At 38.6% G+C, this 15,000-nt stretch overlaps 1 protein-coding gene across 1 annotated transcript in view; it reads right to left on the bottom strand.

The window, feature by feature from the left end:
* The window catches only part of LOC143021865 (solute carrier family 49 member 4 homolog), a 30,804-nt gene that overhangs the window by 12,864 nt on the left and 2,940 nt on the right, over positions 1-15,000 (bottom strand). The window contains exons 2-5 of the mRNA XM_076179639.1: positions 13,879-14,029; positions 8,889-8,979; positions 3,303-3,415; positions 808-1,176 (exon numbers count right to left, since the gene is read on the bottom strand). Coding sequence (XP_076035754.1) covers positions 808-1,176; positions 3,303-3,415; positions 8,889-8,979; positions 13,879-14,029 — 724 coding nt within the window. The remainder of the gene's footprint in view (positions 1-807; positions 1,177-3,302; positions 3,416-8,888; positions 8,980-13,878; positions 14,030-15,000) is intronic.

Genomic DNA, 15,000 nt, shown 5'->3' with positions numbered 1-15,000 from the left:
TTTTGGTGTCCCCGCTATTGTTGTTGTTATGAACTGTATTTCACCATTATTGCGGGGACACATACAAGACAAGAGGGAAGACGGGGAGAGGGAGGGAGGGAGGGAGGGAGGGAAGGATTTGGGGAAGGAGGGAGAGAGGGAGGGAGGGAAGGGTTTGGGGAAGGAGGGAGAGAGGGGGTGGGAGGGAAGGAATGATTTGGGGAGGGAAGGAGGGAGGGAGGGAGGGAGGAAGGGAGGGAGAAAAGGATTTGGGGAAGGAGGGAGAGAGAGAGAGAGAGAGGGAGGGAGGGAGGGAGGGAGGGAGGGAAGGAGGGAGGGGGTTTAGGGAACGTGGGGGAGAGAAAAATGAAGGTAGCGAGAGAGAGAGCGATAAAGATATACATACATACATATATATATATATATATATATATATATATATATATATATATATATATATATATATATGTGTGTGTGTGTGTGTGTGTGTGTGTGTTATATATATATATATATATATATATATATATATATATATATATAGAGAGAGAGATAGATTGTGAGAGAGAGAGAGAGAGAGAGAGAGAGAGAGAGAGAGAGAGAGAGAGAGAGAGAGAGAGAGAGAGAGAGAGAGAGAGAGAGAGAGAAAACATGAAGGAAAAAAGAATGAGGAAAGATAGGGACATAAGGTAGAAGGAGGGAGTGAGAGAGAGAGAGAGAGAGAGAGAGAGAGATTGAGAGAGAGAGAGAGAGAGAGAGAGAGAGAGAGAGAGAGAGAGAGAGAGAGAGAGAGAGAGAGAGAGAGAGTTAAGGCGCATCACAAAGACTTACCGATGTAAAGAAGCAGCATGACCTCGCTCCTGAGATCCTGGACCTCAAGGTCATCCCAGACTGTCTGGACCTCCTCCTCCAGTTCGCCACCAAAATAACTCGAACTGAGACCGGAGTTCGAGTCTGAGGTTCTCAGAGATAAGGGCAAGTGTCTCAAGGACGAGGAGGAGGAGGAGGAAGAGGAGGAGGAGGAAGATCGTAAGAAGCTGGAGAGGGCGTTGGCTACAGAAGCTATCGGGGCTCCCGAAGAAGGCGTAATGTCTGTAGCATTTGAGGTGATGTTCTGGTAGTTTTCTGAGGGCGTGTCGATGAGCAGAGGTTCCAAGAAGGAGAGCCCGGACCCAAAGGCTGCAGACTCGATGGCAAAAGCTGGAAATCAAAAAGAAGACATATACGAGTCTCCTTAACGTGTAGACCGATGGGAGCGTCATCGGAAGTGTGCTGGACTCGCATTCACTTAGTTGTGGGTTCGAGTCCTGCATTCCTCTCCCAGCAGTGGCTGTATGTAACCTACCCCAACAGTCCCCAAAGCGCATAAGGCAAAATTGACGGCTTCGGTCGCAGCTACTCAGCGCCCCCTGGCGTAATATCCTCATCTTTAATGAAACTCATGAGTTAGGAATATCCAACAGTAGATTTATGAAAAGCGGGAAATGTGGCTCAAATAAACATACAAAACAAATTGCTAGATTTATGATCACACCATACACATTTTTACATATGCCCATCGTATTTTCTACATCGTTCAACATAGAACAACCCAGACCGAAACTAATCTTTAAAAGAACTTTGCTCTCAGATACAGGAAAGAAGAGTATGAAATCATTCAATGTAAAGTGTCGGCAGGGAAGAAAGAGTACTGATACTTATCTTTACGATGTCCTCTTAAGAAAATCTTTACGGAGTAATCTAAGAGTTGTCAGAATAGAGTGAAACCTTTATCAAAAGTACAACGTTTCGATTGTTAAATCTTTTTGAAGTATATAGACGTAGAATACGACTTCTAAGCTATTTATACATCCAAAAATGGACGGGGAACAGGGCACTAGGACATGCCATCCCACGGAGCAACACAAAAGCAAAGCATGCCGACAGGAGACCTTTTGGTCCATAACTAGGTCGGATGCAAAAAAGTATATAATAATGATAAATAAACAAATGAATAGATAAATAGATAAAATAATGATAATATAATAATAGTAGATAAAAAAACAGGTAAAGTTAGATACTAAACAAACAGGTAAATAGTAAGTAATAATAAATGGACAGATAAATGATAATAAATAGTAATCAAATAGTTAATATTAAACAGCCAAGTAATAACAAACAAATATGTTCTTAGTAAATTTTTTAATTGTAAGTTTGTGTTCATTTTACGGTGTCTTTTCCTCATAGATAGTCTAGAGGTCGTTTTCTACGTTTATGTACTTGAAGGAACTTCAACAAGTGAAACGTTGTACGTTTAATCAACGTTCCATTCTTATATGATGCCTACTTTGACAATTTTGTTGGAAACTGTCATCTTGAATTAATCTGAGTTATTGTTCGGGAGCCAAGTATATATTTTTCATATATATTTTTATATATATATTTTTATTTTATTCGTAGCAACAATGTGGCGAAACGGTTGGATCAAATGACATAAGATACTTAGGAAAGGTAACCAATGGTACTTGTTTGACCTCGCTCAGTTGAAGGAGTTATTGGGTCAATTACAAGGTCAAGGGCACCGTAAATGTGAAAAAGATCATTTAGTTCATTTTCGTCAGATACTTTTGTTTTCTTCAGGCCAAGACATAAAATATGTTTATTTGGTTTTATTGTGATAATGCTATTCACCATAATCATCATTATCATCATCATCATCATCATCATCATCATCATCATCATCATCATCATCATCATCATCATCATCATCATCATCATCATCATCATCATCATCATCATCATCATCATCATCATCACCAGCAGCACCATCACCAGCAGCACCATCACCATCATCACCATCATCACCATCACCATCACCATCACCACCATCACCATCACCATCACCACCATCATCACCACCACCACCACCACCATCACCACCACCACCACCACCACCACCATCATCATCATCATCATCATCATCATCATCATCATCATCATCATCATCATCATCATCATCATCATCATCATCATCATCATCATCATCATCATCATCATCATCACCATCACCACCACCATCACCACCATCACCACCACCATCACCACCACCATCACCACCACCACCACCACCATCATTACCACCACCACCACCACCACCACCACCACCACCACCACCACCACCACCACCATCACCACCACCACCATCATTACCATCACCACCACCACCATCATCATCATTCCCCACGATCACCATCACCGCCACTATCATCACCATCACCAATCCCCATGACCATTCACCATACATTCCCATACATTACCATACATCACCATTCACTACCATTAACTACCTACTGCCGTAGTCCTTTCGAGGGGCGGGAACCAGGACGCCGCGAGCATGGCCGGCAGCGAGAGCATCAGGGTGCTCGAGATGCCGTTCAGGAAAGCGCCCACCATGGCCATGCTGAGCAGAGAGAGAAAGAGAGAAGTTTTACTGAATGCATAACGATGGTGTTGTGCGTTATACGGATGTCTGTGAATGACCATCCCTGGTCGCTAGGTTTATATCATGGATTTTTTTTTTTTTTTTAAATCGAGAGGTGTAGTGTAATGAAAGCATGATTATTGTTAGTATATGTTTTCATATCTCCGTGTATGTGTACATGTATATGTGATTATATATATATATATATATATATATATATATATATATATATATATATATATTCATGATTGCAACGTAATCTCACCTCCCTGCCAACTAGTTTCTGGTGAGATATTTCTCTGGTGTCAACTTATTATATTCGATGGAGCCCTATATATCTATAGGGTGCCCAATGGTCCACGCCGTCATTATGACTATACCCCCTATATCTATGGGGAATTTCCCTGTTTGCCATCAGGGACATGCCAGTTAGCAGTGGGTCCTGTGACTGTGTATGCGAAAAGAGAGTGGAAAGATCAATGATGGGAATAACGCTGAGAGACCAAAAGAGAGCAAGTTGGGTGAGAGAGCAGACTAGAGTGAAAGATATCGTGGAGGCGGTGAAAGAGAGGAAGTGGAATTGGGCAGGTAAGTTAATGCGAACGACTGATGAGCGATGGAGCAAGTGTGTTACTGAGTGGACGCCGCGAGATAGGAAGCGTGGAAGAGGGAGACCAGACAGGAGGTGGAGAGACGAGATTGAGAAGTTTGAAGGAGTGACGTGGCGGAGGTTGGCGTGGTCGTGTGAATCATGGAATGCTATGAAGGAGGCCTTTGTTCAGCATTGGACTCAGGATGGCTGATTATATATACATATATATATATATATATATATATATATATATATATATATATATATATATATATATGAACATTCAACGAGTGTTTGTAAACGACCAGCACTGTTCACTAAATTTATATCATGTGTTTGTTTTTCATGTTTTATCGACGTATGAAAATTCGTGTCTCATTTTGCAATAACCAATTATATATATATATATATATATATATATATATGTATATATATATATATACATGTATATATATATATGTATATATATATGTATATATATATATATATAACTATAAAGTAATGTCGTAACACATTCGTAAAGATTCAACAAAAACCCACTGTGTTGGATAAGAAGAAATGAAATAAATGAATTCCATATATTTCGATCACGGACTGTGATCCTCTTCAGTGGAATACTGAAAGGTAGAGCAAAAGGCATGTCTTATATACAATAAAAATAAGGGACAAGGGTAGGACTCAGGTAGCGTCTAGTGCTTTGCGGGGCAGGTCACCCGCCTTCACCAACGATGGTAACAATTTGTTGACTGCCCAGGTGGTAATGCAGTCAGGTGACCACTGCCCATATGATATATTAAAATTTGGAAATTTGTTAATCAAGGATGATTCTATTATTTTTCTTTTAAAACTGCATTTTGAATTAAAGATAATCTTTGCCTCATTCCAATCCATATGATGGCCTTCCTTGTCTACATGTTGGAAGACAGCGGAATTATGTTGTGCGTATTTAATTGAATTTTTATGTTCTTGCATCCTAGTATATAAATCTCTACCTGTTTGTCCCCAATATACATTGTTACAATCAGAGCAAGGGAGTTTATACACACCTTGATGTATTTCTTCTCTAGGTCTTTGATGTACATTGACTATTTTCTTAAACAAATTATTGGGATAACTAAAAACAATTTTAATATCTTCCTGTGGAAGAAATTGAGAAATGTCATTTAAGGACCTATTATAAGGCAATTTAATACAGTTTTTGTCCCAACTGAAGTTCTTACTGGAATGGGAAGTGGATCCAAAGTAACTAGTTTTGGCTTTACTTAGGGCTCTATTTAGAAACCAATCAGGATACCCTATTCTTTTTAATTGATTCCTGATGGTTGTTATCTCCATTTCCAAATAATGTGGACTACATAATCTAAGTGCCCTCAGGAAAAGACCTGAGGCAACACTATATTTAATTTCATCAGGATGGTGACTGAAAAAGTGCACATAACTCCCCGTATGTGTGGGCTTTCTGTACACTGGGAAGGACAATTGGTCCTGATGCCGTATTGATAGGATATCTAAAAATTGTAGTCTATTATCCACCTCCCATTCAACTTTGAATTTAATATTAGTGGCTAAGTTGTTTAGTTGTTCAAAGAAAGCATCAAAAGATCCCCATTCGTCATCCCAAATCGTAAAGATGTCGTCCACATACCTATACCAAAACATTCCTTGTGGCTTAATGTCTTGTAAAAGCACTGTCTCGAAATACTCCATATATAGGTTAGCTAACACTGGGGAGAGATTAGATCCCATTGAACATCCGAACTGCTGTTTATAATATTGATCTTTAAATGAGAAAGTATTAGTGTTAGCACATAATTCCGTTAATTTAATGATTTTGCTGACAGAGATTGGTAGTTGGTCCCGATAATTTTGTAATTTTGTTTCCAAGAAAGCTAAAACCTCAGCTACGTTGATGCAGGTGAACAAAGAAACTACATCAAGACTTAGTAATTTTCTCTGCCCAGATAAATGATGATTCTTGATCTTACTTATGAAATCTTCTGAATGTTTTATATGCGAGTCGGAAAAGCACCCTACAAATTGTGATAAAATGTTCGTGAGCCATTTTGATGTCTTACTCGTACAAAAATTTCTATTTGAAATGATGGGTCTTAGGGGAACACTTTCTTTATGAATTTTTGGGAGTCCATAGAAATTAGGTAGTTGTGGGTTTATGACTAATAAATTATTATTAAAAAACTCTTTTCCCACGATATTGCGTGCTCTTCTATTGAATTCCGAGGCAGTACTTTTGAGAGGGTTTTTAGTTAGTTTTTCATAAGTCCTGATATCATTTAAAAGATCAAAGGCTTTGCTTTCATATTCTAACTGATTGAGAATAACTATTTTCCCTCCCTTATCAGCACGGGAAATGACGACATCTTTACGATTCGTGAGACTGTCTACCGCTAACTTATAACGCTTAGGCAAACCACATTCATCCTTAAAACAATCCACTATGCCTTGTAATAGAATCCCTTTGAGACACGAAAGTTCTTTATCATACTTATTGGACGCTAAATACCTATCAAATTCCACAATATGGTCTAGGGAATGATGTTTTGTAGGCATCAAGGCAAAATTGACACCTAAGCCTAACACCTCTAGTTCATGGCGCGTAAAAGTAACATCTAATAGATTGACTACATTTTCTATCACAGAGAATTTAGACCACACACTGTTTTTTACACAATCTTTCTAACTTCTTGAGTTGTATGTCCTGATGTTTAACACTTATTCTAGATGCTTTTTCCAGAGCAACCTGAGCTAAAAGTTTATAGGTGTGGACATTTGGGCACAAAATGTCGTAAAGATGTCGTCATTTCCCGTGCTGATAAGGGAGGGAAAATAGTTATTCTCAATCAGTTAGAATATGAAAGCAAAGCCTTTGATCTTTTAAATGATATCAGGACTTATGAAAAACTAACTAAAAACCCTCTCAAAAGTACTGCCTCGGTACATCAAGGTGTGTATAAACTCCCTTGCTCTGATTGTAACAATATATATTGGGGACAAACAGGTAGAGATTTATATACTAGGATGCAAGAACATAAAAATTCAATTAAATACGCACAACATAATTCCGCTGTCTTCCAACATGTAGACAAGGAAGGCCATCATATGGATTGGAATGAGGCAAAGATTATCTTTAATTCAAAATGCAGTTTTAAAAGAAAAATAATAGAATCATCCTTGATTAACAAATTTCCAAATTTTAATATATCATATGGGCAGTGGTCACCTGACTGCATTACCACCTGGGCAGTCAACAAATTGTTACCATCGTTGGTGAAGGCGGGTGACCTGCCCCGCAAAGCACTAGACGCTACCTGAGTCCTACCCTTGTCCCTTATTTTTATTGTATATAAGACATGCCTTTTGCTCTACCTTTCAGTATTCCACTGAAGAGGATCACAGTCCGTGATCGAAATATATGGAATTCATTTATTTCATTTCTTCTTATCCAACACAGTGGGTTTTTGTTGAAAAATATATATATATATGTATATGTGTGTGTGTGTGTGTATGTATGTGTGTGTGTGTGTGTGTGTGTGTGTATGTGTATGTGTATATATATATAAATATACATATATATATATACATATATATATATATATATATATATACATATATATATATATATATATGTATATGAGAAAAGTGGGAGGTGAGCCAGTTGTTGTTTGCTGACGACGCTGCTTGTGGCAGGGTCAGAGGAGGGATTAAGGGAGTTGGTGACGGAGTTTGGGAAGGTATGCGATAGGAGAAACTTGAAGGTAAAGGAAATGTGTGTAAAGTAACGTGATGTACAAGAGTAGATGATGGCAGTGAGTAGGAAGTAAGTCTGAAAAGAGAGAGGCTGGAGGAAGTGGATAGCTGAATAGTGGATAATATTTGGGGTCGAATGTAACAGGAGAAGGAAGAATGGAAGAGGAGGTAAATTGTAGACCGAGAGAAACGAGCCAATGCCTTGGGGGTTTAAAAAGTGTTGTGAGAAATAAGCAACTGGAAATGTATGAAAAAAGGAGATTGTATAAAGGGGTGATTGTGCCAACGGCAAATCGTATGGGGCAGAGACTTAGAAATTAAGAGAAGCAGAGAGGAAAAGTTTAAATGTGTTTGAGGTGAAATGTCTGAGAAATATGGTATGGGTTACAAGGTTGGATAGAGTGAGAAACGAGGAGGTGAAGAGGAGAGCGGGATTGGAAAAGGAGATGGCAGATAGGGCTGATGAAAGATTATTGGGATGGTTTGAACACATGGAAAGAATGAGTAATAAAATATTATTAAAAGAGGTGTGGAAGGCAGATGTTGGAGGAGTGAACTTGAGGGAACGACCAAGGATGAGATGGATGGATGGGGTGAGGAGGGCGTCAAGAAAGAGAGGAATGTTTGTTGAGCAAGGAAGAGAGAGGGCGATAGATAGGGATAAGTGGAGAGTGTGTAAAGATGATACCATTATGCAAGAAAGAGAGAGGCGGGACATGGGGGGGGGGGTAGTGATTGCTTATGTGTGAATGATACTTTGACCCAGCTCGAAGGAATTCCTCCCCGTCTTCTCTTTTTCTGCATGAGGGGACGTACAGGTGGGTCGTCGATTAAATGTAACGGCCTTGCTGTGGATGTACTGTGTTTTGTTATATTACGTTTGATCCAGGGCAATTGGCGTATGCAGGGATAACCCGTCATCTATGAGGAGCTGAGATGGGGCGGTGGAAATAGTGGTGGAGGCGAGTTGAAATGGGTGAGAATGGATACGTGTCTCTGGCTTAGCTACCTCCCTTATAAGGGGAAAAAAGCTCTTGGTATATACAAAGAATACATAAGTTTTACAATGATTAGGATATGAAGAAAACAACTCACTCTGTGAAGGTCTTGGCCTCCGAGGTGAAGATTCGGACGAAAGAGGAGAGGAAATTCAGCAGAGCGCAGCTGAAGACGCCAGCGCGAAGCCCTGAAACCAAAGACAGGAACATATAAATACTGTAAACACACACACACACGCACACACACACACACACACATATATATATATATATATATATATATATATATATATATATATATATATATATATATTTATACAAATATGTATATATTCTATTCTATATACCAAGAGCTTGTTCCCACTTATAAGGGAGGCCGCCAAAGTCAAAGGCAAATACCTACTCTCACCCATTCCACTCCCACCCACCACCCTTTCCTCTTTCACATCTTAGCTCCCCATGGATGACCCGTCATCCATGGATCCCACCAACTGCCCTGGGTCAAACCCAATATAGCAAGACACAGAACATCCACAGCAAGGCCGCTTCACTTAATTGGTGACACCCACCTCTCCGTCCCCTCATGCAGAAGAAGAGAGGACGAGGAGGAATCCCTTCGAGCTCGTCAAAATATCATTCTTGCATAAGCACCCCTACCCACCACCCCTCGGCACTGTCTTCCTTGTATAACAGCATCATCTGTACACAGTCACTCTCCACTCATCTCTATCTCCTACTTTCTCCCTTCCTTGCTCAACAGGCATTCCCCTCGTTCTCAATGCTCCCTTCATTGGATCAAAGGCTATAACAAGGGTGATGCAAACAAGGTCATCATAATAAAACAACAGGGCAGGACTCGCAGTAATGGGTATAAATTGGACATATTTAGATTTAAGTAGGAAATAGGCAAGAATTGGTTTACTAATAGGGTGGTCGATGAATGGAATAAACTTAGTAACCATGTAGTAAGCGCTGAAACTATCAGTTGTTTTAAAAAACGATTAGACAACTTTATGGATTGGGATGACAGGTGGTGATGGATACGGAGCTGCCTAGTGTAGGCCTTATGGTCTCTTGCAGTCTCCTTTATTCTTACGTTCTGATGTTATCCCATCCATCCATCTCATCCTCGGTCGTCTCTTCACGTTCACTCCCTCCATATCTACCTTCCACGCCTCTTTTACTAATCTTTCATCAATCATTTATTACATGTGCCCAAACCATCCCAATACACTTTCATCAGCCCTATCTGTCATCTCCTTTTCCACTCCCGCTCTCCTCTTCACCTCCTCGTTTCTCACTCTATCCAACCCGGTAACCCCTACCATATTTCTCAGACATTTCATCTCAAACACATTTAAACTTTTCCTATTTTGTAACCAATCTGTGAAAGCTCGCTTCTTCTCTTCTACAACCTTCTTTGTTTCCTCATCCCACCATTCACTACCCTTTCTTCTATTTCCTCCTGTCCTTCTTGTTCCACACACCATCTTTGCACACTTTGTGACTCCCTCCTTGAACCATCCCAATTCCTCCTCCACACCTAGCTCTACTCTATCCTTCACTCCCTCCCACTCCTCCTTCAGGTTCTTCTTGTACTCCTTCTCCTTTTCATTTAAAGAGTTCACTCTAAGCACCTCCCTACCTTTTGTCCCTTTCCTCTTCCTCCATCTATCCTCCACTCTCAACTTACCTTCCACCAAAAAATGATCTGATATTCCCCCACCCTCTCCCCTTAGCACATGTACATCCTTAACTCTTCCTATCATAATCCTATTTACCACTACTTGGTCCATTAACGCTCTATCTACCACCCTTCCATCCACCACCCTCTCCCATGTGTACTTATGCTTGACTTTCTTCCGAAACACTGTATTTGCTATCATCAACTCTCTTTCTAGACACATTTCCACCATCAACTCTCCACTACCATTCTTTCCTGGAACTCCACATTTCCCAACCACTCCATCAATTGGACCATTTCCTACCCTAGCATTAAGGACTCCCAGTACTATTACATTGATATTTCTCCCCAAATCCTCTATGCACTCATTTAAATCTATCCAAAAAGCCTCCCTTTCTTCTACGCTCTTCTCACTGCCAGGCCCATATGCACTTACAAAAACCCACATCTCCTTTCCCAGTTTCACCTTCATCCACATTATCCTTGAGGAAACCTCCTTCCACTCCACTACACGTTTACCTATCTCTTCACTTACTAGTATAGCCACCCCTTCCCTCCCTCGCCCTCTCTTCACTCCTGATAACCTCCCACTTACACTCCCAAACTTACACTCGCCCTTCCCTTTCAGCTTAGTTTCACTCAAAGCCAACACATCCACCTTTCTTATCACAAACATACTACCTATCTCTTCCCTTTTACTCTCATTTGTACCACATCCACGCACATTAAAAGACCCAAACCTTAGGGTGCTGGTTGGAAAACTCCCAGACCCTCTTATGCCTTTGCTTTTTTCTTTTAGGAATGTCCCCTGTGGGGCTACAAGGAGAAGGATGACTAGTCCCAATCCCCGTTCCTTTCTTCTAGCCTCTTACGATCTAAGTGGAATTATTTGGTGGCAGTATTCTTTTCCCCTACCATATATATATTTATATATATATATATATATATATATATATATATATATATATATATATATATATATGGGGGGTTTATTATTATTTTTATTTATTTATTTATTTATTTATCTATTTATTTATCTATTTATTTACTTATTTTGCCAACGCCAGTTTTTGGGAAATTTTGGAAAGCTACTCCCTTTTTTATCTTTATCTATTTATCTTATCATTTTATCAATTTCATTATTATTCTGTATTACTGTTATTATCATTTTATTTGTTATTATTCCATTTTATTCATTTATTTATTTATTTATATATTTATTTAATTATTTATTTTTGCGAGCATCATTGGGTGGGGGGGGGGGATCCTTGGAGAGCCCCTCCCCGATTTATTTTATTTTATTTTTTATTTTTTTATTTTTTTTTCCTGGCGAGTCGGTTCGAGGTGAATCATGACGTCATAGATAAACAAACTTGGAAAGAGTCAGTGAAGTTTTTCTTTCATATCTCCATTATCTAAGACGAGTAAAGTAGAACAAAAACTGTCTTGCGACATCTGTGAAGACACTGCATTCCAGCGGACACCGAAACCTGACACACCATTTACCATAACAATAGAAATGCATTTTGAGTTGTTGTTGTATTCAATACAGTTGTATTTACCAAATAAGGTATTATAGGGAGACTAATCTATGAAGAAATGCATAGATTACCCCAACAACAAAAGATTTATGAGGCGTTTAGAAACAGAGGGGTATCCTCGCCATTTTTACTGGTTTCGACTTAAGCACCGACATATATATATATATATATATATATATATGTATATATATATATATATATATATATATATATGTATATATATATATATGTATAATATATGTATATATATATGTATATATATGTATATATATATATGTATATATATATGTGTACATATATATATATATATATATATGTATATATATATGTATATATGTATATATATTTATATATATATAAGTATATATATCTATATGTATATATATATGTATATATATGTATATATACTGTATATATATATGTATATATATATATATGTATATATATATATGTATATATATGTATATATATATATATATTATATATATTAAGCACAATCCGTGCTTAACTCGAAATCGGTAAAAGTGGGTGGGATGCCCCTCTGTTTCTGACCGCCTCACATTTCCATGGTATATCAAGACCAAGGAACAGGTTGTTTTGTCACTTGTGTATTTATTCTACCTGTCGTCAGGCAATTTGATTTTGGTAAATAGGAGAAAGCCCTTTAGTAGGTAGCAGTGTCCTTTTAGGAGTTTTAAAGAAAATGAACAAATATACAAATTTTACCAAAATTTGCAGATTTTATATATATTTTTTCTTTGTCCGTTAAGTTCAAAACTTCTTAGATTATTGCCCATTGAATCGAAGATACCGTCTAGAATCTACCAGGACAAAAGCTTTAAACTCCGCCATCTTAGCTCAAAGGGCCAAGGGGCTGCCACAGGATCTATTAGTTATTTAGGGCGTCGTTACTTGTGGCGAAGGTCGAGATGATGGTGGTTCGAACCCTGCCACCGGCGAAATTGAACCAAGGACATTGTTCATTAAATTCCATGCTATAAAGCCCTCTGTGAGGGGTACCGTCCTAGCCTTCCGGTAGAGGGGTGGAGTTTGTGACGTTAAACCATATCATCACTAAGAACCATAGTTCTCGCTCAAACCAACCTACGAAAAAAAATACATCAATCAAGAACTCTTACACCAACCTACGAAAAAAACAACACACAGCAGCGACGAGAGATTGCCCATGAGGATAGAAACGCTGGTAAAGTACAGTCCCTAGTTTACAATAAGAATTTATTACGGTATGTCTTGTATTGATATGCCCCCCGGGGAGTATTGATGAAAGTGCTTGAGTATTGTCAATGTTTTGTTGGTTCCGAGGTTTCTTATCAGTGACCTGGGCTTACTGTACATCCTGTTTATCAAATTGGGATCAGGGCTGATTTTCATTCTTTTATTAATTTTTTCATTTTCACTCAAAAATCTCAGGGTTTTCATCTTATTCTTCTTCACGTCAAATCCCTTTCTTTATCTTTCTTTTTTCTTTTCTTTTTTTCTATTCCTATCGTTATTTTTCCTCTTCCTTCATCTTCATTTTTCATCTTCATCTATGCATGTGTGTGTATATGTCCGTTATACGTCTATTTGGATCTACATGTAGTATATGTACATGTGAAACTAAAAACACATTTATAGATATTTCAATGACATCGTGGCATATCAGATTCCCCCCATCGTCTAAGTATAACTAAATACAATTTCATAGAAGTTTGAATGTTTTTATAGCATCTTGGATCTCTTTCTACCCCATTTTTTTTATAGATGTAACAAAATATACATTTATAGATATTTGAATCTATTTGAAATCCTTTATAGCATCTTGGATCTCCGTCTGTCCCCGTTTTCTATGCTCCACTTACCATATTTCTGGCACATTATGGTCATTGGCACGATGCAGATGAGAAATGCCACAGAGGGTAAGTTGGCCAACTGGACAATTGTTTCTGGTTTCCAGTCAAAGGCCGTTTTCATTGTTTCCGAGATCGGTCCCCACATGTTCCACACGAATACCTGTCAAACACCAAAGATAACATTACATTATAAAGGAAGAAAACACACCAATTACGCATACATCAAGTGAGAATGTGTACAGTGGATGTAGGTTGCGAGGTAAATGGGTTTTAAGGTGTATGAAGTTTGTTTGTAATTTGGTTCGGCTATACCTCTTTTAAGGGTGGAAAGAACAATTAAAGGAGATACAGACACACACACACACACACACACACACACACACACACACACACACACACACACACACACACACACACACACACACACACACACACACACACACACACACACACACACACACACACACACACACACACACACACACACACACACACACACACACACACACACACACACACACACACACACACACACACACACACACACACACAGTGGTTGGTCATTGTAGCTCAATGGAATCGTTCGATAACAAGATACCCAGAATTGGGTATAGTGATTGGGATTGGTGGGGCATAACGTGTAACATGGAATCCATCAAGTACAGAAATTGAAGTTTATTTCGTGTAAAGTAGAAAGAGGGAAAATGAAAATTCGGAAAGCAGGTAAAGTCGTGTGTCGTTGGATATGACTATTCGAGAAAGTTGTAGCAGCTTGGGCAATAAGAATGAACAGTAATAAAACATTTTATGAAAATTATCAACTGTATATTTTATAAAGATTAACAAAAAGAAAGAACGAACACAGTTAATGAATTACTGATCACAGTAATGAAGGACATAATAATAAGAAATCAAAGTCTATGACCACTTAAACATTCAACAATACAGAGACAAGAGTAGGCTCAGAATTGAAGTGAAGTAATGCCACCATTCCAAAAGAAAACCAAATGAGAGTCAGTTAGACTGAAAGATAATAGTAATTAGTTAAGGGGGAGAGAGCTAAGTTAGAGAAACTGTGAGAAAAGCAACGAGAATACCAACATGGAACTGCCTAGTGTAGGCCACATGGTC

The sequence above is a fragment of the Oratosquilla oratoria genome, chromosome 3 (assembly GCF_046742065.1).
Source record: "Oratosquilla oratoria isolate Oo_2021 chromosome 3, ASM4674206v1, whole genome shotgun sequence".
Taxonomy (NCBI): Eukaryota; Metazoa; Arthropoda; class Malacostraca; order Stomatopoda; family Squillidae; genus Oratosquilla; species Oratosquilla oratoria.
This window is presented reverse-complemented; position numbering and strand designations above follow the sequence as displayed.